At 38.5% G+C, this 27,564-nt stretch overlaps 1 protein-coding gene across 2 annotated transcripts in view; it reads right to left on the reverse strand.

Annotated features, from left to right (window-relative positions):
* Nucleotides 1-27,564, reverse strand: part of LOC129247702 (uncharacterized) — a 117,289-nt gene that overhangs the window by 67,819 nt on the left and 21,906 nt on the right. For both annotated transcript variants that reach the window (XM_054886954.1, XM_054886953.1), the window contains exons 2-3: nucleotides 26,929-27,051; nucleotides 23,905-24,068 (exon numbers count right to left, since the gene is read on the reverse strand). In XM_054886954.1, the coding sequence (XP_054742929.1) occupies nucleotides 23,905-24,068; nucleotides 26,929-27,051 (287 nt within the window). The remainder of the gene's footprint in view (nucleotides 1-23,904; nucleotides 24,069-26,928; nucleotides 27,052-27,564) is intronic.

The following is a 27,564-nucleotide window of genomic DNA, read 5'->3' on the forward strand; positions in this document are numbered from 1 at the left end:
GCATACATACACATTCATGTATTGAATGTAAGTATTTTACTCGCTTCTTTGTGTGATTCTCCGCCATTGCTACTTCTTATTTTATAGTTTTTATTGCTAATGTTGTTGTTTACGTCTTGCCAAGATTTTCAAATGCCACCAACTTTGCGCAATATTTGTGGCTTTCCGGGTCAAAAAAATAACAACAATGCCAACAAGTCAGCAGCATTTTTTATTGGCCACTCGACATTTTAGCTCGGTGCAGGTTGCATGGATCATATTTTCTTATGTTGTGCAAATGTACTTATACATACTTATTATAGTTGCATGTGTACATAAATTTACGTACATACATACACACATACATACATATGTACACCAGCATGTGTATATGCCGTATAGAAGCACAGCAAATTTGTATGCAGTTTTTGCATAGCAAAGAAATATTCATTGGTTGCAAAAATATTCATGATATTTTCAAAGAGGAAACAAATAGAGAAAGTTGAGAACGTGTGAAAAGAAGAAAATTATTAATAATACTTGTGCAGATTTGTACTAAAATAACAAATTAAAGTTATAAAATATGGAACTGCAAAAACTAAAACGGCAGCTCCCGCAGCATGCTTTATTCTTTACCAATACAGTATAAAGAAAGTACAGAACACAGCATGCTGCGGGAGCTGCCGCGCGCGGATACTAGGCCAAGCCATGCAGTGTAAAATTCAAAAATTAATTTCTCTAGAACAAAAAAAAACGCATCTCTATAATTTGCAGTATCTTTTAAGAAGGGTTCAAACTTTTATAAAAAAAAATTTTTATAAAATTCCACAGTGTACTTCGAGTAAAAAAACAACAATAAAAAATTATTGTTTAAACAAATTAGCTAAAAATTATTTTTTTTATTTTTTAAAAAATATATTATGAAAATTCAACTTTTTCCCTATAATTTTTATAAACAACTTTTTTTTGTATCACTAATATATTTCAAGACAAAAATTATCGAAAAAAATTTAGCATAAAAATTCAATAAACAATAACTTGCAAAATAATTGAAATTTTGCAAAACCCTTTGGCATGCTTCCAAAGAGTCACAAACACAACAAAATTCCAAAGTATAAAGAAAATTGAAGGACCAACTGGTACTACTTTCATGGAACGCCCCACTAGCGAGTTTCATTTGTTCCTTTTTCAGTGAGTTGGAAAATTCATCTCGCCCAAAAGGGTTATCGGCATAGGAGTGCATTGATCAACTTAATTCAACTTTTGGCGTTAAAGCAGCACTCCTAGCCGCTGTGAAATATTAAGCTGATACAACGATTGGACAATGATTGAAACGCCGTCGATCCTTACACGATGAATTTCGGGAAGGCCATCCAAAAATGTTTGTTGTGCCAGAAACAGTCGACTGTCATGTGACATATAGCAAGATAGAAGCAGCCTTAGACATTAGTGGAACCCACTTATATTCAATTAGAGATTAGTTTTTTTTTTTTGGATATCGCATAATTTGACAATTGCCCAAAGAAGAGCTCGTGCCGATTAGTGCTAACAAATCTTGGAAAAAAATAGCCACGGTATTTCAAAGCACGTCTATGATAGCATAATAGGTGGCGAATCTTGCAATTATGCATATGAGCCAGAAACAAAACAGCAATCAATAGTATAGAGACACCAAGATGAGCTTAAACCAACCAAAGTTGTTCGCGAAAGAAACACCTCAAAATAAATGTTCATCTGTTTTTTTCAGAAAAGCGGTCGTAATGAAAAATCACGTGTTCCGCGGAATCAAACTCCGAAATTTATACTGTTTACCTAATCGAAATTATCATATTTCTCTCAAAAGCAAGTTCTCACTCTACACAGCGATATTAAAACCGATATGGACCTACGACATACAGCTCTGGGGCACTGCAGCCAATTCTAATATCGAAATACTCCACAGATTCCAATCGAAAGCACTTGATTACAAGCGCACCATATTAAATTTCCCGCAATAGATCAAAAAATTAAAAAAAGCTTGCACCATCACACAATAAAGGACTCCAATCGTATGCAAATCCTCTCAATCCATTCTCCTTTAACTACAGGTAGAAATGGTTGCTCCACTTGGTACTTTTCATGCAATAAATAAATGGATTAAAAAAAAACAGAAAAGAAAAGATCGAATTAATGGATCATCCACCTTACAGCCTCGCTTTATCCGCCATTGACTTCATTACACACTTCACATCGAAAATAAATTACAGGGTCAGCGTTTTTCAGTGCCTAAAGAAGCCTCACCAAATCAATAAGTTGTTCCTCATTTTGAATTGCCCCTTCTCGTTTCCTTATCAATCCGTCAAACCAACATTTGTCAATTACGAAACTACGAAAACGCCCTTTAAGCTCAATCTCAATTTGATGTTTGTAAACAAATGCAAAGATATTTAAAAAAAAAAACATAACTACAAAAGCTGACTAGCTATTTTTGTTTTGGGCTGTGTCCGATAAAGTAGTCAATGTTTTTAACTGCGGATACCGTTGCACCCACTTATTTATGAGCGTTTCGGACTTGTTCAAATGTTCTGCTATAGATACTTGGCCCATTTTTGGGCATTTAGGGTACGCGAAATGGGTACGCCTCAATTTTTTCATAACGAAACTCTAAGTTTGAATTTCCCCGGTCATCTTTCTATTAAACTGATTGTATTTCCCTGAAAAGATGTTAATTTATTTCAACAGCCGTTTTAAGTAAGTTAAATAGTTGAAGTACCAGATTGGCACACAGCCTTTTTTAAACAAACAAAAAAATAAAGATATATAATACAAAAAGAGGGTCTAAAATTTACTACCACATCGTAAATTAAGGGTGCTTTAAAGAAAGTTCTTTGACAGTTTTGTGCGAAATCACCTGCGTGTTACATCAATCAAAAAGAGAAGATTCTATACACTCTTCAGAACCAATACGACTAAAGTGAAAAATCGGAACAAGCAGCCCAAAAACATTTTTGCTGTCTATAGATTCAAACACTAAAAGCCTTAAATGAACTCTCATACAGGACCTATGCACGGAACTCAATAAACTGGAACAATAAAGTCAATGTAGAATAAACGGTTTCGGGTTTTAAAAGCGAAAATAGGTTCAAGATTACAATCAAAGCAGAAGGATGGCGTAAGGACTTTAGGTTCAAACGCAATACACCAAACTTTTATACGGACGATTTTAAAATTACTAGTGGAGTAGGCACTGAGATATACTGTACAGAGTTAAAATGAACGAAGTCGTATAAGCTTCCAGATCACTTCAGTGTAGTCTAGGCTGAGGTTCTCGCAGTGGGAAAGGCAGCAGCCCGCGTCTATAACATTACTGGGACCAACTCCAAAGTTAACTTTTAGATAGATATTCAGATAGCCATTAAAGCAATTACCTAGTTTGGTATAACGTCCAAGATCGTTCTTTAGAGTAGAGAGGCAGTAAAAAGGTTTACAGCGAATTGTAAGCCACATTTCTAAAGGGTTCCACGCCATAAGAGCATTGAAGGGAACGAGAGAGTAGACGATATAGCGAAAAACAGAGTATCTTTATCCTCGGAGTAGACGAAAGCACAATCAGAAAATTCAGGACAAGATGGGAGCCATTGACCACTTACATGAATGCTAAGGTCATCTGTAAACATGACGATTGCAGTCGTACTTGATTAATGCTATCACAAAAATGAAGAGAATGTAGAACTATGATAGTCATGCTGACGGGACATAGCCCAGAAGAAGTGGATACTAATAAGAATAAAAAGAAGGAATCTCGGACAGCGAGGAATGCAGGAACTATAGGGAGCACGGCTCATTTATATTATTATTTATTATTCAAAACACACTTAAATTTCACGTAGGCACCACGGTTTGATGGCTGGGAAGATATATCAGCAGTAAATTGGAAATATCTCCAATAGAAACCGGCAGGAGCTGGAGACGAGAGCTGCAAGGTGATTGCTTACGCCAATGACGTGACACTTATTGTCAGAGGAAAGTTTTTAGATACTCAGATGGAACTGATGCAGGGTTATCTGAATGTAGTTGTGAAGTGGACCGGAATCGCGGTCTCTCGATAAATACTATAAGACTGAGCTCATCTTATTTACGAGGAAATATAAAATACCTAAAGTCTTTCTCCCTTCAAGAGCGGACGCACTCCCTGACAGGGTGAAGTACCTGGGACTTATCCTTGACAGAGGGCTAACGTGGAAGCTTATCATTGGGGAGAGAACTAGGAAGGCAACAGTCGCCTTATGTGGTTGTAGGGGCGCTTAAGTTACTCGCCTAAAGTTACTTTCTGGCTTTATAACACAATTATAAAGAAGATTTTCTTGTACGAAGTGCTTATCTGGTGGAATTCGATCAGTTAAAAGGCTGGAGCGGGTTCAAAGGTCAGCCCTTATTGGGGGGCCACGGACCACTCCTACTCTAGCGTTCAACGCTATGCTGAATGTGGCACCCGTGGACATTGTAAGAAAAACAGCAGCTGCAGGCGCCGCAATCAGATGGAGGTGTTCGGGCCATAAACTAGACTTAAGCTGCGGGCACTCTAGTATTCTTAAAAACTTTGAGTTCTGGTTACTTCCCTTCTCTTTTCCCCTTCCCTCCCCTCCCCCTCGCAGCCATTTATCCTACCAGGCACCATTTGGGTGAACTATTCCTATTTCAGAACGCGTAACCAATGAACTCCATCTGATAGCGCTATAAACCGAACCGATCTATGCGTGACTGCAAGTGAACCAGTTCAACCTAACCTGAGCTGTGGATCCAATGTAGTATCGAATACGTTAGCAAAGCGGTTGTTCCAATACTTGCATTATGTGAATATGCAAGTCGAATTGCGAGGAATTGACGATTAATCACAGAACGGTTTGAAACCATTTGCATAGCTCAAGAAACCCATCAATTGTTGAAATAAATTAAGAAATGTTCACAACTTTCACCCAACATAATATTTTGTGAATTCAATTTTCTGCCAATGTATTGAAATTCCTTTCAGCAATATTTTCATTTATTGCATTTTTACCTGCACTCAACAAATGTCTGCCATAAATCATCTATGAACTAAAAGTTACATCTTTATTTGCAATAACTTGACAGATTTTAAAATGTTTGCTCATCTCAACTAAACTCTAATTAAATTTAAAAATTTGCCACTCAAGCAGTTAACAGGATTTAAGTTAAACGTGTGTTTACTTTTAAGGGCCGATCAAAAAAGTATAACGAAATAAATATTCCGCCTAACACATATGCACAACATATATAGGTATGTACAATTATCTTTTATTTTCGTTGCTGTTTTTTGGTGTCTTTTCTTGAAAGTTAAAATTCAAATTGCCACTGGGACAAGTAAAAGCCCAGCTGCCTAGCCGACTATTGCTAAGGAGATTTAAATGCCAAAGGCAATTTGTCCAGTGACATAAATTGAGAAAATATAATTTAACAAAATGTCAATACAAAGTTAAGCACTCAATGTGCAACAAAATAAAAGAAAACCCTCACTTAAAGACCAAAAATTTTCCTTTGCAACTTAAATTTTTGCAACACAGAGGTGAATCTGTAGTAAACAACTGAGTAAAAGCATGTTTTTGCAAATTTCATAAGATGTGAGGGTGTGTTTTCGTAAGAGAGCGCATATTGCAAATATTCGATAAACCTACTCATTCGAATAGGTTTTTTGTTCATCTTGAACTGTCGCAACGTATTTTGTTGCACATAAAATACGGGCAAAAATAAAGGAAAATTGAGAAAGCATAAGAAACTTTATGCAGGCGTACCAGCACAGAAATACACGTAACTACATTTCCAAGTAAAAAGCATCCCTGCAGTGCAAAACAAACCCACACATCAAACATTTTAGTTCATGAACTGGTATTTGGAGGAAGAAGTCATACTAGTTCGAGAGTGACTACAATTTTACTAGTTGCCAAATCACCAATTAGAGGTGTGTTGGGAGTAAATATTCTTCACTATACATATAAATTTTGATAGTGTCAATTTGGTCCATTATGGAGTAATTAATTAACTGGTATACCGCTTGTGCAGTGCTGACTAGTTCCCTAAAGGGTGATTCCGGCTGACAACTGTCAGTTCGTTGAGCATCACCATGCTAAATACCATTTGCTATCATTGAAAACCGATACGAGTACTCGTAGAAGATGAAAAGGATGATCAGATTGAAGGTACTTTTTCCAATAGGGTTTTTTTTGACAGATCACGCGTGATTACTATCAAACTAAAACGTAATTTTTTTCAGTATAATGGACGCTCTGTGAAAAGTGTTCATCGCGCGCTCAGGCCAACTTATGGGGTACAGCGTTGAGGCCCATTTTTGGCTTAATGGCCACGTCAATAAGCAAAACTGCCATATTTGGGCTGAAGAGCAAGCTGCAGCTATTCAAAAACAGCGATTAAATCTATTGAAAACAACTTATGGGTTGAAGGGATCAACGGCCCATATTTCTTAAAAGACGAGACCGGCGCCAACGTAACAGTGAATGGCGAAAGCTATCGCGCCATGATAAACGTGGTCTTCGTGATCTCCATAACATTTGGTTACATCACGACGGCGGACGGCGCTACATGTCATACAGTCCGTGAAACAATGGATTTAAGCGTCGTCGTGGATTGGCCACCATAAACGTGTGATATCACACCTTTGAACTTTTATTTGTAGGGGTATGTAAAGTGCTAATACTTTGTGGTTAAACCAGCTTCGATTGAGGCATTGGAAACAAACATTACTAAAGTTATTCTCCAGATACCGACCGAAGTCCCCCAGCAAGTCATTCAAAATTGGTGTTTACGGATGGCCAAAATATGGCGCAGTTGCGGCCAACACCGAAAATTTATACGCGAATTTCTCAAGGATCGTAAACAATTCTTTTCTGTCCTTGCAGCTGCCCTATCGCAAGAAATTGGAAAATCCGTTTGTACTCGAACAGATAGAAAGCCTCTGGGAGCAGGTTTAAAAAGATGCAAAGCCCGAATAAAACCTGTGACTTTAAAAAAAATTGGAAAAAACGTCTTGAATGAGCTCTCCTATACCGACATTACCGGATTATTCTGCGGTCTGATTAATGTAGCTTCGAAGGAGCTTAGTTTACACCATTTTAAAAGATCAACAACCATAGCTTCCTCCCCAAAACCAATTTCGAGGAAATAACACAAATCTTATAAATCGATTTTGCTCCTTTCCTACAAGTATTTGGAACACCTGGTATGACGTTCGTGAGGCGACGAGTTGCCGAGGAATACCATCCAGATTGCGAGGTACTCAGTGTTAAGTATAAAGGAGGCAAAAATATGATCTGGGGATGAATGGCTGCTGATAGTATCGGCGAAATGTTCATTTGTACTTTTGCGTTTATTTTTTTTTAATAAAATATCATTATTTCACTTTTTAAACATTTTAAATATACTTATATTAACTCACTACAAAACACAACTATCGAAATTTGTTTATGTTATTTGGTAAAAAAGTATGCCAGCGTAAAAATTCTATCCAGACCAAATTGATAGCACAGATTTAATTCCTTTTTTTTGAAAAAAGAGAATTTAACGCTTTCGAAAAATTTCCGTGTATCTACTGTGTTTACTTTGTTGATTTTTTTCCTATGGTTTAGTAGTCTCACACACTGTATAAAAAAATATCTAATGCAATGTCCAATGTAGCAAGATTTGCCTTTACGCTCAACTACAAATGCGAACCCCTACGTTTATTGTCCTTAACGAAATTGATGTTGAGCTGCGTTCTTATATAAGCGAAAATATGCCAGCGCTACACACATACACACGCACACACTTATTTGTTGCTCATGCATGTATATTCTGTCGGCTCAGTTAGCTGCCTTCATGTGCTTATGGCATTTCATTTTTATTGTATTTGCGCCAGAAAGTATGCTTTTCCACTGTAAAGCATGTCTGTGTTTGCATGTCTCCAGAATGTCTGCCCTGCGGCTAAACAAACGTACATACAAACAATACAAACGATACAAACAAGTACGTGCGTTCATAGAGACATTTGTGCGCGTTTGTCGCACATGCCTGCCACGGCCATAAATATCGTTTCAAACCAGCAACCGTGGCCAGTGGTCAATAGCTAACAGTCAATATTCTCATTCGATTTTATTTTGTTACATTTCATATCTTAGCATAAATTTGATCATGTATGTAATTTCGATTAAATCGCTACATAAAAAAAATCAATGTTTCACAGTGTCAATATCAAGCTGTTGTGGTTTTTTGTTTTTTTTTTTATTTTCTCATTTATTTTTTTATTACTTTTCTCACCCCATTTCGCCGGCATTTAGTTGCGTATTATTTGATTGAACGACTGCCCTTTGAAGTGCACTGAATCAGAAGTAGGCACTTGGCGAACACATTTGAATTCGGGTGTATTCGTGTGCGTATGCGGGAGAAACAGCAATCATTTTCATCATTTCTGTTTTGCCGATTTTTTTGCTATTTCGTATTTATTAATATTTTTATTTATATACAAAAGTGCCAATGAAAACGCTCGTTAAATTACCCATGTAAATAAATGCTTGATTAGCGTTTTATGTTTTTATGATTTCGTGCGAAATACAATTTATCGTTAAATCGTATGAGAGAAAAAATGTGTTCTCATCAAATATGGAAAAAAAATGTCCGGAGCGTTGAAATTTTTATGCACAACTAAAACTCTTAATATTTTTATAGCAATCAATTACGACTATTTAATTGAATGAGTTAAATTGAAAATAAATACGTTAGTATTTTGCCAATTGGGAAATACATGCGCAATTTACTGATTTACAAATTGATTTTTCTGTATGGAACAGGCACTTAGGCATACATATGCATGTACTTGGTGAGAAATACGTGTAAAATAGTGCTGTGTGACATATTGTCGTTTTAACGGTATGTAAATGGTTCTAGTCAATTATCTTTAATTTATGAAAAGTTTTTTGAAATTTCAATTACTCCAAACGTATTTTTAAATGCTTAACCGAATTGTGGTTGCAAGCAATTCACAAAGGCAATTTACATATATGATTTTCTTAGTTCCCCATTTATCTGGCGCTAGGAACACAATGTCGAACAAAAAGTGCCCATTTGAGGCATTGCTCCAAACGTCGAATACGCGATAATATTTAAGTAAAAGGACTTCATACCCAAATATTGTCACTAAATTAAGGAAGTTTCAGTTTCAAGAATATATTTTCAACCGTTCGGTTTCCATCGGTTTTTTTTTTCTTTTTGTGAATGAAAACTAAAAGAACATTTTTTAAATGTTATATGATAATAATTCTATAAATTAACGAAATATTGTTTTGAAACCATATAAATAAATGTGGAAATGGTAAATGAAACTAAAAGATAAAGACAGTTTAAAACCAAATGCGAAAAAACAATAAAATTATGCTTAAATAAACGTTAATATGATAAAAAAGTAAAGTTAAAAACAAATATTAAAGCAAACCCATTTATTTTTCTGTCCATTTTAAATTTTCAGGTATTTGTATTTTTGCTGAATAAAGCAACAATAACAAAATCCCATTGCAAAGCTCCGAAATAACAAGTTGCTTTTGTTGGCTGGCGGCCGCCATAGCCGAATGAGTTGATGCGTAACTACCATTTGGAAGTGCCGCGGTTCGAATCTCCGCACATGAAACAACAAAGTGATAGAAAAACGGTCGCCCTTCGGCAGGCAATGCTTAACTTCCGAGAGCATTTCTGCCTTGAAAAGGCTCCTCGTAAAAAATATTTGCCGTTCGGAGTTGGCTCAAAATTGCAGGTTCCTTCATTTGTGGAACAACATCAAGACAGGCGCCACAAATACGAGGAGGAGCTCGGCTAAACACCCAAAAAGGGTGCGCAACTAAGTTCCCGTTGTTTGTCAATAGATGCCGCCAGCAGTGTGTGCTAGTCGATTTTAACTTTTGGTTTTGTGAAAATGTCTGATTTCGTGCCGAATAATCGCCATTTGCGGCAAGAGTTGATTTTCCTCTTTCATTCGAACAAAAACGGCACTTGAAGCGCATCGAGAGCTATAAAAAGTTTACGGAGCTACTGTTTTTAGTGAAACAACGTGCCGAGATTGGTTTCGTCGTTTCAAAAACGGTGATTTTAATGTTGACGACCGTCCGCGTGAAGGAAGGCCAAAAACCTTTGAAGACGCTGAATTGAAGGTTCCGTGCCAAATGCAAGACGAGCCTGCTTCAGTATTAGGAGCTACCCGCCAATCCATTTCCAAGCGATTGCATGCTTTGGGAATGATTCAGAAACAGGGGACTTGGGTTCCTTATGAGTTAAAAGCAAGGGACGTTGAACGTCGTTTTCTCGCCTGTGAACAACTGCTCCAGCGGCAAAAAAGGAAGGGTTTTCTTCATCGCATCTTGACGGGCGATGAAAAAGAATTCATTACAGCAATTCAAAGAAAAGAAAGTCATGGGGATTGACCGGTCATGCTTCTACGTAATCGTTTCGGCCAACTATTCACGCTGCGAAGGTTATGCTATGTACTTGGTGTGACCAAGTTGGTGTTATTTATTATGAACTGTTAAAACCAAGCGAAACTATCACTGATTGAGCCGAGCACTGCGCGAGAAGCGGCCGCAACATGCGGAGAGGCATGAAAAAGTGATTCCACAGCATGACAACGCTCGGCCTCACGTTGCCAAACCCATTAAAACCTACCTGGAAACACTGAAATGGGAAATCCTACCCCATCCGCCATATTCTTCAGATATTGCGCCGTCTGATTATCACCTGTTCCGATCGATGGCGCATGGTCTAGCTGACCAGCAGTTCCATTCATATGAAGACATCAAAAAATGGCTGGATCCGTGGATAGCCTTAAAACAGTCTTGCCGCGACGGTGTACGAGATCTACCACAAAGATTAGAAAAAGTATGTAGTAGCCAGCGATGGGCAATGATTCACCCGTAAACACTCACTTAGTGAAATAAAAAGGCTTATAAGACCTTTTACCTACAATAGTAAACTACACAAAATGCGTGAAGTAGGCATGAGGAAAATAGCAGGTTTTCTATTAGGTCACTATTACATAAACTGCAATCTCTCAAACATTCGCATTGGAAATGAGACAGAGTATCGAGTTAAACTCTTTTAAAAAAATTTTATTTAATGTAGAAAATCTTTTCTAAAAAATATCAGAATTTAAGGTGGTGCAAAATTAGTCATCCCATTTTATTTTTGAATAATTTTTCACTAAATGAAAAAAAAAACATGTTGAGTGATAAAAAAGTTTATTTTGGCCTTTATGCGCTTCATTGCGAGAAAAGCACAAGACCTTCGAATTGGCGATCATAAATTTGAAAGCGTGGATCAAATTAAATACCTAGAACTGCTTCTCAGTGGATCGGATGATAAAAACTTGCTGTAAAACAAGGCCGTATACAAAGTGCAAACAGAGCATATGTGGCCCACGTAAAATTGTTAGAAAGCAAGCTCCTGAGTAGATATATAAAACACTAACTCGACCAGTGGCAAAGTATACTTAGTCCTGCCATAAGTTCTGGTAAAAATTAAGTCCGATATAGATATGAAATTATATTAATGAATTTAGTTTTACTTAATCATGTAAATATAAAAAAACATTCAAATTTTCATTCGAAATGGTCACCATTTGCTGTTACACAAGTCTTCAAACGATTAGGCAGCGCGCACGGTTTCCATGGATATTGACGACGCTGCTCGAACCAAAGATTGTTTGAGACTCTTCAAATTTCTGTGAGGACTTCGACAGGCCATGTTCTCCAATTTTGACCACAAACTGTAGACCAATGGATTCAGATATGGACTTCCATGCTGCCAATCTTCTACCGCTATGAACCCAGGATGACTTTTAGCCACTGCTGTGTGGTTTCTGCCTTAAGGGCCTGAGGAGACTCTTGCTGGTAGAGCCTTTGAAGAGAGTACTGCTCCACTGCTTCACCACGTTTTCTAAGACATCCTCTTGGTACACATTCGACCCGGTCTTAACCACTTTCTCGCAGAAATGAAAAGATGTTACTCCTTTACAAGACACTCCCCACCTAACCATTACGGCGGTTGGATGGTGACCACGCTGAACTCTTGGAACAATATATTTTGCGTCTTTAGAAGTTTTAGCATAGATTTTGTCGTTTTGCTTATTAACAACTTTTTCAACCGTGAAAATTTTCTCATCTGTAAAAAGAATATTTTCATGGCCATTGACCCCGCGTCGCGGAAGAAGCTGATTGCATCTGTCGACTATAATTTTCTTCAATCGCGTTGTCAAAAGACGACCATTTGAGCGACGGAAGGCTTCCATGTGGAGATGATCTCTAATTAGTCTTGACATGGATATTGTCTTTCTAAGGGATTTCCGCGGCTTTATGACTGCAATGGTTCGCACAACGCGTGGTCGACCACTTCATTTTCTCTCTGTCACTTCAGACGTTTGGGGAAAATGATTTGTCGGGCGGTAAACAAACGTTCTCGGAATATTAAGTTTTATTAACAATTCGTAAATCTCACTTGCACTTTTACCACACTTTTCTAATGCAGTCCCTGTAATGCGATTTCCTGAGCTCCCCAAACCTTGTTAACAAGCGAAATTTGCCACGAAACTGAGTATAATTTATGAGTAGACAATGCAATATAGCACAGAATTTATGCCGGGACTAAGTATACTGCAGCTGTCCAGTTCCCAAGTGCCAAATAGGGTGACGCATGTTACTACTTTCAAAAATTATAGCATCTTTCGATAGAGTGATTCATTTCGGTTTACTTCTTCGGAAGCATGTAAATGTTTTAAAGCTTATAAAATTCGGAAAATGCATGAATTAAATATACGAGGGCGGTTCAATAAGGACCCGTGTTTAATGACAGAGGGCGTTCCTGAGGAAAGTTGGTCCAAGCATCGTGTGCTGCCATCTATTAGATGACGGAAAAATAAATTTCAGACTGATTGATAAATTAGTTTTGATTTGGCAGCTATTCGAGTAAGATGTGTTTTGTGATTTTAATTCGCTTTTTATTTTTTGATTGGAAAAATGCGAGGAGATAAAAGCAAAGTTGGATGCTGCCTATGGGGACGCCTCGCCATCTATGACCACAGTTGTGGTTAGGGGGTTAAGTGTTTTTTGGTTCTATTATAGAGGTAGGGCACACAGAGGCGACTGGCAGGAACTGCCTAAAGCCTAAAGACCGACCATTGTGGTAATATTCCACTCCTGCACGAGGTGCCCCTGCTTTCGACCGAAAATGGCGGATCTAGAGAGGCAAACTCGAAAAAACCCGTAATCACAGGTGTTATTCGTACCGTGCCTAAGTGATGAATGGCACTACGTCAGTGTGTCTTTTAACGGTGACCTCCAGATACCGGGCGCCCTCTGGTTGTAATTAGCCTTACCGCAACACCGGGGCACTGTTGCGGCTTGACCTCCATTCCCCTTTACTCGTGGGATTCACTTATGTCTGAAACAAACGATAAAAACAAAAACAAAGAAAAGGCAACAATGCCTTCTACAAACCAGGTCAGCAGTGACCTTTCGGCAGCCACTGTCGAACAACAACAATTGCCGCAGGCAACAAAAGGCAGCGAATGCCCGACCTCTGCCATAGCGCAATTAGAGATGGAAGTAGACGAAATGGACCTAGGGCCCATCGGGAAAACTTCCGCTCTATCACCAGAGGAAGAGGAGAAACTCTTAACTTCTCCCTCAAAAACCACAGGTTCGGCTAAGAATGGAGCGGAAATGGGAGTGAATCTGCGGCTCAGCGGTGCCGCCAGAAAGCGACTCAGGTACCACCTGGGTAAAGGTCACTCCATTGAAGAAGCGCGACAACTAGCACAGCAGCCAATGAACCTAAAGCGTCAGCGCTCCAGCAGCACCACCCCTAAGCAAAGATCTCCCAAAAGAGCTAACTTAGTGGAAAGGACAACTGACCCATCAGAAGCCGAAAGGGCAAAGGCAGCAGTGCCTAACCTGGAGGTGAAAGAAGGGACGGCTAAAATGTCCTACAAGGATGCTGCATGTAGCACCAAGCTGGGTATCATACCACCTGATTATCCGGCAACGATATGGCCTACGGATAAACTAAAGGCCATTCAACACGTTATCCTGGACAGCATAAGGAAAAAGCAGACTGGTGGTGCCAAGCCAATCTTTAACAGCTGCACCTTCCGCGCAGGATACATAGTTGTCTCATGTGGCAACGATGAAACAACCGACTGGTTAAAGGCAGCAATGCCTAAACTTGAACCATGGAAAGATGCGCAAATCAGGATCGTTTTAGAAAAGGACATACCAAGGCCTTTGATCTTCACATGCCTCTTTCCAGAACTGGACAGCACATCCACAGAGGACATCCTCAGCCTCCTGGATGGGCAAAACTCTGGCCTGAACGTTCAGGAATGGCGGGTACTACGTAGAGTACAAAAGGGTAAGGTGACGGAGCTAACCATCGCAATCGACCCCATCTCCGCCATTGTGATAAAAAAAAAATAACTCCTGGTTGAACTATGGGTTTAGCACAGTTCAACTTAGAACTAAGGCCAAAACCCCGGAGAAGGATGCTGAATCAGAAGCGCCCAAGCCTCCCGCATTGCAGCGGACCGAGGAACAACCCTGCACTTCGGCATCGGCGATCGCAGCAACCGCAGTGAGCGTAACGCAAACTGATGAGCAGCCATGTTGCTCTAAAGATGCGCCACACGCCACCAAGCCTGCACCAATGTCAAGTGCTCAAAGGGTAGAGGAAGGCATAAGAATGCGACCCCCGCTTCGTGCCGACAAGAAAAATAATGGTCCAAAGAGGACCAAAAAAGGCGAACGTCACTCTGCTAAGGAAGCGGCCTTGCTGGGTAGCAACAGAGGCAAGAAAAAGGCAGCCAGTGCCAAAAAACAGAGGCGATAATGCCACACGCTACCCTAAGCAACAATAGAAGGCAACTCGGATGCCTTCAATTAAACCTCCACCATGCAAAGGCTGCCTCGGCTGAACTAGCAAGGAGGTTTAACAAACAAAACTTGGATATAGCTCTAATCCAAGAACCGTGGGTACGTGACAGAGTCATTGAGGGACTCCAAGATGTTAATGGTAAGTTAATCTATGCCAACAATGATCGCCCTAGAGCGGCAATCTTAATTAGCAATAACTTAACCTTCATTCCCATTTCGCAGTTCACTACCACCCATCTCGTTGCGATCTGGACCAAGGTGCCAACAGACAAAGGCGAGCACGAGGTAATCATTGCCTCTGCCTACCTTCCAGGAGATGAGGAAACTGCTCCAACAAGGGAACTTGTAGCCCTAGTCAACTACTGCAAGGAGAACCACCTACGCTGGATAATAGGATGTGATGCGAATGCCCATCATACGATATGGGGCAGCACAAACATCAATGCGAGAGGTGAGTGCCTTCTTGAATTCTTACTTAGATATAATGTATCAATAGTAAACCGAGGCAATGAACCAACATTTAGGAATGCAATAAGGGAGGAAGTACTTGATCTTACCCTATGCAGTCCAAATGTACTATCAGAAGTCTCAAATTGGCATGTGTCCGGGGAAGCATCAATGTCGGACCACAGTCTTATCAGGTTTGACTTAGGTGCTACCTTACCGCACATAACAATTTACAGAAATCCAAAGAATATAAATTGGAATGTCTTTCACTTTAACTTAGAACAAAGTGCTAACTACTCTAAGCATCACCTGGTGCTTAAATCAGAGCTTGAGATGGAGGCAAATGAACTCCACTCAAACATTACGTCTGCATTTCATGAGAGCTGTCAGGAAAAAGTGAAAAAACCACGAAGGGATGTCCCCTGGTGGAATAGTACGCTTTCAAGACTACGCCATGAAACCAGAGTATTATGGAATAGAGCTAAACAAACAGGGGACTGGGTCTCCTACTCAAGAGCTCTAACCAACTTTAACAAAGAATTGAGGAAATCTAAGAGAGCTTCCTGGAGGGATCACTGTGATAAGATTTCAAATCTTCCTAATGCTATCCGCCTCCAGAAAGCCTTATCAAAGGATCACTCAAACGGCATATGTACCCTGAAAAAGCCAGATGGTAGCTACACTAAAAACCCAGAAGAAACTAGCCAACTTCTACTGGACACCCATTTCCCGGGATGCCATGCTTTACATGAGTCCACAATGTTGGTAGAACCTACCATTCATGCTGACAGAGAGGACCTAAAGCTGGCAAATAAGCTATTCCATGAAAATCGGGTACAATGGGCTATATCTACATTTAGCCCATACAAATCTCCTGGACCTGATGGGATATTCCCTTGCCTTCTGCAAAAGGGAAGCCAATACATTGTCCCTACTTTGTCCAGACTATATAAAGCAAGCCTATTGCTAGGTTATATCCCTACGAAATGGGCTGAGGTAAAGGTCGTATTCATTCCAAAGGTAGGGAAAAAATCCGAACAATTGCCTAAGTCATACAGACCGATTAGCCTCAGCTCATTTTTCCTAAAAACAATGGAAAAAATATTGGATCAGCACATACGGGAGAATAACTTGGTTAATTTCCCACTGCACCAACTTCAATTTGCCTACCAACAAGGTAAATCTACTGAGACTGCAATACACAGTCTGGTAACCATTATTGAAAAAGCTATTGAGTCAAAACAAATCGCACTTTGCGCTTTTATTGACATAACAGGAGCTTTCGATAATACGTCCTATGAGGCAATCAACAATGCCCTATCTCAAAAGGACGTACCTAAACCCATCAGACGATGGACTATATCGATGCTGAAATCCAGAACGATCAGTACAGAATTAGGAGGAAGAATAAAGTCTATCAAGGCCACAAGAGGTTGCCCGCAAGGGGGAGTACTCTCTCCTCTTCTGTGGACACTAGTAATAGATGAACTTCTCCACAAACTGAACAACCTAGGATTCCACACCCAGGGCTATGCTGATGACCTGGTAGTATATATAGTGGGCTGGCATGAAGAGACCATCTCTAACCGCATGCAACAAGCCCTCAACATAATAAACAAATGGTGCACTGACAAAGGGCTCTCTATCAACCCATCTAAAACTGCGCTAGTGCCGTTCACCAGGAAAAGGAATATCAACATCAAATGTCCTGTCCTGAATGAATCGACTCTACAACTCTCCACAGAGGCGAACTACCTTGGTATCAACCTTGACAAAGCGCTTACCTGGAACTCGCATCTTGAGAAAGTTACTGTAAAAGCCACAAGGGCATTCTATGCCTGCACAAGGCTTTTTGGTAAAACATGGGGGCTCAGCCCCAGAATGACCTACTGGACATTCACTACAGTTGTTAAGCCTATAGTCACTTATGCTTCCATAGCATGGTGGCCCAAAGTTAAGCAACGAAAGGCGGCAAGCGATCTTAACAAATTGTACCGCCTCATCTGCATCGGTATAACAGGAGCAATGAAAACATGCCCAACTGACGCTTTGGGCGTGCTCCTAGGTATACCACCGCTTCCCATCTTAATTGAAAAAGAAGCAAGATTGAGTGCCTTAAGACTAAAAGGCAACGCCGATCTTAAAAGTGGAGATATGAGAGGACATCTAAAGATCTTAGAAGACTTTCGACACACTCCTATACTACACAGGGTGGATACAATATCTCCCAAACCCATTCTCTACAGAAACTTCCGAATTATTATTAATGAACGAACAACTTGGAGAACTAATTCTATCAATTTCAAGCCTGGATCTCAATTATGGTTCACTGATGGGTCCAAGCTGGAAGATGGTAGAGCAGGGGCAGGAATCAATGGGCCTAAATTTAAAAAATCGATTCCGATGGGACTCTACCCAACAATATTCCAGGCAGAAATACATGCCATTGAAATATGTGTGAGAGAATGCCTTCGCAGGAAAATGAGAGGTACTCACATCTACATACTCTCTGATAGTCAAGCGGCTCTAAAAGCCCTTCTATCAACAACTATCACCTCTAAATTGGTAAATGATTGCCTAAACCTTCTCAACATGTTAGGAAACCTCAACACAGTAAATCTAGTTTGGATTCCGGGACATGAAGGGCATGAGGGGAATGAAATGGCTGATGACCTCGCAAAACAAGGAGCAAATATGCAACTTACTGGTCCTGAGCCTTTCTGTGGACTCACGAAAAGCCACATTAATGAATTCCTCAGGAAATGGGAAGAAAGGAAATTTGCTGCACACTGGCTAAATTGTGCCGGTCAGCGTCAAGCCAGACAATTTCTTAGTCCCAACAAAGGAATATCAGACAAGCTACTCTCACTAAACAGAGTAGATCTGCGTCTTCTAACAGGATACCTCACAGGTCACTGCAGCCTGAGGTATCATTTAAATAACATTGGTCTATCAGAGACCAATGTCTGCCGCTTTTGCGAAATGGATATAGAAAGCTCAGAACATGTGCTTTGTGAATGTCCTGCGCTGGGCAGACAAAGACTTCACCACCTTGGTGGTATCGTAGTATCTCCATGTAATCTTTGGAACAACAAACCCACAATAGTGCTAAAATTTATAAAAAGCCTTAAACTCTAGGGTTACAAAATAGGTCTTGCACAATAGATCAACTCTGGTCGCAGTGCGTAATGGCCTTCTAATAATAATAATGACCACAGTTAAATATTGGTTCAACGAATTTAAACGTGGATGAACATCAATTTTTGTTAAGGAGCGACCAAGACGCTCGCTAGTCGTGGTTACCGAGGAATTCATTCAAAAAGTTCACGACTGTTGATGAACGAAAGTGCGCGAACTAAAAGAGGCCGAAACGGCAATTAACAGTTTACATGATAAGCCCGATGGATGCCGCAATTGCCCATGGTGGGCAACAAGTGCATATAACTGTTAATTTCGAAGCAGTGTTTGGAGTAATTGTAGCGAGGTTCAAAGAAATTTTGGCGAGTTGTCACCGTTGATGAAACCCAGATTCATCATTACACACCAGAAACTAAGCAACAATCAAAACAATGGATTTATTCCGGTGAATCTGCTCCAAAGAAAACGAAAACAGGCAGACAGTTACATCGGCCGGAAAGGTTATAGTGACGATTTTTTAGAATGCAAACGGCGTCATGCTAATGGATTTTTTAGAAAAAGGAAGAACGATCACTGGACAATGCTACAGTGAGTTATTGGACCACTTTCACAAAAAATTGACGAGACAAAGAAGGAGAAAAAGAAGGTGCAGTTTCAATACAATAACGCACCATCACACCGCCAAACTGCATGAATTGCGTTATGAATTGCTGCCGCACCCCCTGAATTAACCCGATCTGACTCCCTGCGACTTTTTCTTGTTCCCTAACATAAAAAAATGGCTAGCGGAAAAAAAGTTTAGTTCAAACAACGAAGTCATAGCTGGGATAGAGGCGTGGAGAGTTCGACAAATCCTATTTTTTTTTTTTTTGAAGGGGTTAAAAAAATAGCCGGTGCGTTGGAAGAAGTGTATCTCTCTAAAAGGGAACCATGTTGAAAAATAAAAATAAAAATTTTTGAAAAAATGGGGTCTTCATTTTTAACACGGGTACTTATTGAACCCTCCTCGTATATCTATGTATTGTAGTTCTGTAAAGAATTCCATTCTATTGGAGATTTTCTTAGTTGTTACATACAGACAAAGAACTCCAACCGCTTTAGCACTTCAATAGCATTTCAACCGTAGTCGGATCACCACACCGCAGATACAACAAAGCTTTTTGATCGAAAACTAAATTGATTGAATTTTCACTCCATTCAAGCGCAAATGCATGGTTACTTAAATGCATATACGAGTATATCTCTGTATGAACGCAGGTGTATGTACGCATATTAACACATCTGTAAGTTGCTTGCAATCAGCAACAATGCCAATAACAACTAACAACAAAGTGGCAAAACACAAAACAATAGTTAAAATGAAAATTCTGCACTACAATTACGCATTTCACGAAAGGAAAAAACCCAATACTCGTGCAACAACAGCAGCAATAACGGCCGCCGCTTGACACTGCAGCTTAAGACAAAGCAACGAGCATTTTATTTGCCACAGGTATGTACGACTGACTACGAATGCATAGTACCGGGTTTAAGCATTTACTTGATGTATATGAGTATGTATTTCATGCGTATGTATGTACACACATATCTACTCGTATACTCGTATATGCATTTCCTTGTGCGGTCAATCCTTATTCATGGCAATGCGAAGCTGTCGACATGGATCATGGGCACTTATTTGGTGTTCAAACGCATTAATTGTTGTAATTAAAAGGAATTTCTGAAAGGGCTCATATTCGGTAAGACAAAGTCTATGCCAGGGCTGTTAATTGTTACAGAATTACATTTTACTACGAAACTACTTTATGTAGAGATAGTTTGGAAAAGTAAGTAAATTTTAGGGAACAATTAGACAACTTCAATAATTAGATAACTCATCTCCTGAAATAAAGAGAATTTAAACATTTTTAGCATAAAATATATTTTGTCCGCGTGCTTATTTTTTTTAGATAACTATTTTTTTTAATTTTTAGAAGAAAACGATAATTTTGAAAAAGTGTTGAGTAAAATTTATGCTTGATGAGTTACGATTTGTATGAGTTTATAAAGCAATAAAGCATTAATCGTCCCCTTAGTATTAAAATAGCCTATACATTTTTTGATGTTTTGAGAAAATGATTTCAAACTTTTTGTCGAAAGTAGCTCTCACTCAAATCTCGTTATGTCTGTAAATATTTATTATTTTTGACTGACGTTTTGACCCACTTTGTGGAACTAGAATTTGACAAAATTTTGACCACATATAAAATCGACGATGGAGAATCCAAAAATTCAATAAAAGAATTATACTAAGGGGACGTAATATTTCTCCAATTTCTCACCATTTTCACAACCTTTCTTTTTAAAATTTGTCTTCTCTCTAAACAAATTTGTTAGAGGAACTGTCTCTTTCAAACTATATTCTGGTGACAAATTTAACATGCAGTCAGTCAATCGACTGGTTAACATTTGTCACTTCAACAATGCCATCAGTTTCATTTGTATACATAAAATAGCCGACTTGCAGGAGCTGGTTTCCATTCACCAGCATCTAGCAGGTAGTGAATAAAACAAATGATTTCCTTTGAATCCAAAATTGCATATGATTTGGCAGCACTGGTTTATTTTCGTTTTGATAAATTAGGCCTCTTCTATTCGCTACTTCTCCGCTTGATTAACTTGACGAAAAATTTGTATGCGAAAGCAAAAACAATGTTGTCGGGCAAGATTCGGCGCTAGCGAGTGTGGTTATACCTCATTAAACTAGTATAACTCACTGTCTTACAAACAAATGTAATGTTGGTTCATCTATTCGCCACTTGATAACGCTTGGCGAAAAGAAGAGGCCTGCTATTAACTCTTGTGCCAATTGTTATGTAATTCCATTTCTTTTCAAAGTGCCCCGCGTTAAAGTATCGAAAATGATTTGATCCCGTCGTAGGATGGTTAAGAGATAAGCATCCTGCTCTTCACCACATGTCGTTCAAGCTGTTGAATAATTCCATTGCTTTTCAAAGAATACCGGCTAAAAGTATATAAAATATAGTAAAATAACTCTTACTTGTCCTGGGAAGCACTGACATATGTAAGCATGTCGCTTTTGAGCTAAGCGGCTATAAACAAAGTTGCTTAATCATCGCTAAATTGTTGTTGCTTTCCCCATATAATTTTTTTTTAATATAAATATTGTTCACTTACAAACTTGGCAAGCAGCTGAATTCCCTAGCGAGCAGAGAAATTGTGAATCGAGATCAGCAAGCTTTAATTTTTTTTCGTTGTTTTAACGAATCTCGCAGTGTCATATAGCTAAGAAGACTTTTCGGAGTCGGGTGAAGTATTTTGAAGAACACACATGTGAGGAATTCATTGAATTCATTAAAAATTCTGAGCGAAATTGGTGGTGCAATTCAAACTAGTACGGAAAGGCGATTCCGAATAGTTTGGAAAGGTAAAGATAAAATCCGACTTCTCATATTCAATCGCCTTCATGTATTTATCCGCCAAATGGAGAAAAAGACTACACACTTATAAATAGCATTGTTTGCCTGAACACCTGATTTTTGACATTTTCTTTTCCATCCTTCTTTAGCGCTGCTACCTATTCTCTAGTGCTAAATAAATATTTAAGTGGTTGTTGAGATAATGAAATCGAATTTATCGTGTCGATAAACTTAACTGCCAGTTACCATAAATCTCACACTAACAGGCAATCGAGAAGACGACTCGTTAGTAGCTCAATAAAACTTGCCTACCAAAATTTTATTCTATCTCAGCTGTATCAAAATCACAATTTTCTGTGCGCTTTTAGTTTGACCATTAATTTTAAAATTATTATACTTGTTATGTAAATAGCATAAAAAATATCTAATTCAAACTAGTGGACAATTTTAACTTGCACAAATGCGAACGGCGACTGTAGCATTGGCACCCATCCGTTAATTCCGTGTACGGATAGGACTGAGAAATGTTTCAAAATTAAAACTCAATTTTTCCAAATAGGCAGGAATGGAACAAGGGTAACAAGGGTGCCACAGTGGTACTTCAACCATTTCACCTACCTACCTCTGTGACAACTAAGTGAAATATATTGAAAAATAACCTAATCTAACCTAGTCTCGGCTGAAGATAGGACATAAAAAGTGTTTTGTTGTAGCGGTTAGCCCACAACTGACAATGGCAAGCCTCCGGGTGCATTGCTGCCGCGAAGAAGCTTATTTTGAAACAATCGGTCGTTCGCAAGTCGCATAAAACTATAGATTCTTCCACTTTGTAGGACAATTTCGAGTAGTACACCTCGAATTGGTGGAGAAACTTGGGCAAACGCACCACAAAAGGTATAAGCGCCAATTATTAATATATTATTTGTAAATTGTGTGTCTTGAAACTTTTTCACTTCTATTAACTGCTAAGACAGATATTACTTTTTTAGTTAAACTTGACCATGACTCAATAAATCTCAGTATATAAAATGTATCACCAGCTGCACCACGAGCCGCATGCTGCTATCTGACATATCCGAAGTAGAAGTGCCTGAAAGCAACTTACAACACACAACTATATAATATTTAAAATATCATTTGCTTTTTTTTACTTTTATTTATAAAAAATAATTTATTGAGAATAATTGCTAACAATTCTAGTGCTCAACTCCACATGCGGTAATGCTTCCCGTCACAACATAATACCGTTAAATCTACAGTTAAAGTAAGATGATTTTTTGATGGATATTTCAACGATTTAACATCTGATTGAAATATTCAGTTATTTTTCCAAAATCAACCGAAAATTCCTGTTAAATATTATGTGAGTTATTTGTATTAAATCACTAAGAGAATTATGGAGTAGCTTTTCATTGGAAGAAATGATTGTTTTTGAGCTAGCATTTGTTTTTTTATCATTATAGCTTTTCTAAATGATATATATTTTTTTTGCTTTCGCCCCCTCATAGAGATATTTTGTTCCATTTCGTCTGTATCACTACAATATTTCCATTAAAAAGTGGTGTTAGCAGCCTTTACCATAGCGGCGGCGATATTACAATTCCCGAAGAACAGAAATTTTCGCAGAAACAAGTTAACATCACTGGCCTTAGCAATCATACTTTAACGGCACCTAGGCAAAGAGGCAGTCAGGTGGTAGTACACCCAACTCAACAATACATGCATTCAACCTCAAATGCCTAGCAGGCAAGAGAACAAGAGAGAGAAAGAGCGGGAATATAGTGGCCAGTATAAAGGCTAGAGCAGATGCTGAAGTGGCTTCACAATGAAACTTGCTCAACTACCTACCATGAGCACTTTGTACTTACAAAGCGTGCAAATTTGTAAAACAATGAAATTAAGGGTGCATGGCATGTCGAGTATGTTTGTGTGTATGAATGAATGGGTGAACGGTTAAGTACGCAGTAACTCACCTCTATATCACCTGTATCGGGATGGCGCATAACGAATGCGGATGGCACAATACCTGGAATTTCCTGCTGTGGAATGAACAAGAGTGAGTGATGGAAAAGTGCATTCAGCAGTAGACTCATTATAACGACTGGTTTATATTTGCCAAATTTATCGACGAGGAAACCTGAGGACGAGAAAGAGAAAATAATAGTAACATAGAAAAAAGAAAAATTAAGTTTGCATTTATTTAATTACGATAGTAATTAAGTTAATTGAGATAAATTTATAGAGAGTTGAGTGCGCAAATGCAATGTTAAAATTTAAAATCAACAATTAAATGGGCAGAAAAAATTTCATTGGCAGGGTTAACTTAACGAAATGTTTTTTTTTTTTAATTTAGTTCCCTTAAAACATACATATTTCAAAGCCGAGATGTTGTAAAATATAGTCGATGACTCTATTCAATTTCATTAAAACAAATATTTCTTAAGAAAAGTGAACATATTTTTTAAAACCTTCGATTGGGCACCCGGGTCTGTTGTTTTTCGTCCTGTCCAAGGATCCTTTTAAAAATATTAGAGCCATAAATTGATAGAAATTTAAATTTTAGGAAGCTACCTGGATGCTCAAATCATAGCTATAATAGAAATATATTAAATTCACGCCCAACGTTGAAAAAATCTAGTCATACCCTGGTGCTCAACGAAGGGTTAAAAAAAGCCTTCAAAGTCACCCTTGAAAATTCGTCATTACGCGAGTTACGAAAATCGCGAAACAAACGTAAGCCTTCCTTCAATCAAACATAGCAGCAACAGCTATTAAGCCAGCATTTTTTTTTATTCTATTAAATTATGACGCACACACGTTTCATTTAACAATTCGCTTGTCATCAGGACTTATGGCAAATGGTTTGCATAAAAAATGGAGAAAACCACAGCAATAAAGTCAGATTTCGTTGTCATAAAAATGTTGTCATTATAAATTCTTGCAAATAAATACTGCACATACATACATTCGCACACGTACAGTGCGGTCAAGATAATGTGAATAAATGTTCGCAAACATTGCGCAGCCGGCCAGGACATCTGCAAATGTTACCACAGCAGCGCAGTGGTGAGATTGTGTTTTTTCATAAATTATCAAAATTTTTTTCAATGCTCAATCTTATGACAAATTCTCTACATTTTTTTGAAATTTCGATTTTCAGCTCCCATTTGAAGAAAACTGTAGTTAAAACTGCTCGAATGATCTGATACTGTATTATTGGAAGAGTGTAGTATGAACGCTTCAAGATCAAAAAGTCGTTTGGCGCGTCATTTGGATTTCACAGCAAGCCACGGGACGGAAAGAGTTATATTTCATCACTGGCTCATTTCAACGAAAGTCATTGTGCAGTTACAGTCCCCGAGAAAGAATATTTTCATCTAGTTTTTCAAGAAATGTCAGCATTAAGGAGACTGCAAACATTTATGAGAATAAAAGACAGTCAAAGAATTTTTTTTCTGGAATTTCTTGCCTCACCTTGCATAAGTGCTGGAAAATGACAAAAATTACTACAATAATACTTTTTTTAGGACAAAGATTGTGATGGCTGATTCTTTTTCGGATAATATCCTCCACAAAATTTGAGACGGCATTCTATTTTTTTTCGCCTATCATCATTTTCTCAATTATTTCTTCAGGTGTAAATACACCAATAGCTCGTTGTAGAGCTGTTCTCTCTGCGTTCCGCCTCTCGTATTTAAAGAAGGTGTGCTCCGCATCATCATACTCAGTATCTCCATAAATGCAGTTTGGTGGTTCACCTTTCCCATTCATCACAAATACTTGCGCAAAGACCCATGTCCGGACAAAAACTGCGTGAGGTAATAGTTAAACTCACCGTGCTTTCTTTCTACCCACTTTTTATATCCGTCTCGCTGTCCATCTACCGTACCGTTCAGAGTTCCATCTTGCCTGCCAAAGAGTGAGAGTTTGAATTCTAATGTCGGAAAAGCATGGTCTTGGAATTCTTGCGATTTTTTCCTCCCGTCTCCGTTTGCGCTCTTGTGCTAGAATATCTATGGGGATAGTTCCGCTGATAAGTAAAACCGCTGCTTCAGACACAGTTCTGTATGAAGAAGCCTCTCTGAGAGCGTAGGTGCTTTGCACCGATTGCAGAGTTTTTCGCCAGCATTTAACCCTTAGCGAATCTGCCCATATTTCGTATCCATATAGAAGAATCAAGTTCGTCGTTTTCATTAAAAGTTTTCGCTTGCGCTGAATGGGACCTCCAAGGTTTGCCATGAGTTACTCTTGTATATAATTGCACTCCTAGGTATTTAACCACTCTTTTTTCCGATAAAGTGGCATCGAGTACTTGCATATCTACTTCTAATGGGATACGCCTGTTGGTAAGAAGGATTAGCTCTTACGCAATTTGGTATGAAGGCTGATTTTGCTATTTTGCCACGAAGGCGCGAGGACGGTAAAAGATGAAATAACTTTACTAATCCTTGACTCGGCATATATCTCAGAGCCACCTTCGGGGGTGACCATGCAAGCAAAGTACCAAAATTTCTTTACCCCTTCATACTGCTGTGCGCTCACTGCCACTGGCTCTGATGCAAATAGCTTCCTCAATTTTGAAAATATTTTACTAAAACTTTTTATGTGAGAGTTTTAAGATATTATATTTTATTACTACTTTAACCATTTCTGAAATGCACTGTGGCCTGAAGGAACAGCTTACACAATTTTGTGCCATATCTAACTCGTTTATTTTGGTATCTGCTTTGGGCCTATTAGCACCCGTTGCAACTCGTTGTCGTAACTAAAAACTATTTCTAAATTAGAGAATACTTTTCACTGTCAATCTTAAGCTAAGTTTATTAAAACTCTGTACGTAATAATACGTATTGTAATACGAGTATGACAGATTTTATAGATTTTTACCAGTTACATTTTTTATTACGGTAAACTTACACTATCGACCCATGTGTATGTATATTTAATACGCATTTATATGCCCATATGCCTAAAAATATTTGTTTTAGCTGTCTTACCTGTGATCGGTGGGCTCAAAAAGGTTGTGAATGGTAATGCCAGATAAATGATGGCGATCTCTTCAACTGTCAAACCGATTGACTGCATATGAATGGTCAGATATGGCAGAAGCGATGAGGTTGCTGTAATTAAAAGAATAATGAATGAATAAAAAGAATTTTGCAATATATACATTTTACGCATTTGCAATTATTAATGTATTTATTTATGTATGTGTGTATATTCCATTGCATAAAATTTGCAACTGATTGAACACAGTCATATAAAAATTTTTTGTAAATGGTATGCCAGTAGCTAAAAAGGAAGAGAAAATAAATAATCAGTTATATGAATTTTCATGTAAAGGTAAAAATATAGACTTCACGCTGTTAACTAATATAGCAAAATATTGCTTAGAGTACTGATTGGACACTGTCTCACACCACATCAGGCAGCCAAAATTGGATTAGTCCAGACCGATGTGTGTAATACATGCAACGAAGCGAATGCTAGGGGTACTTTGGAGCACCTACTTTTCCACTGTCCTGCTCTTTGCAGGAATCGACAAATGTGCCTAGGATCAGCATATTTTTCATTCTTGAAGGGTGTTCCTGACTAAAGGCTGAATGGAATGAATATACTGTGAAATGTTAATG

Source organism: Anastrepha obliqua, chromosome 5 (genome assembly GCF_027943255.1).
Source record: "Anastrepha obliqua isolate idAnaObli1 chromosome 5, idAnaObli1_1.0, whole genome shotgun sequence".
NCBI classification, from domain to species: domain Eukaryota; kingdom Metazoa; phylum Arthropoda; class Insecta; order Diptera; family Tephritidae; genus Anastrepha; species Anastrepha obliqua.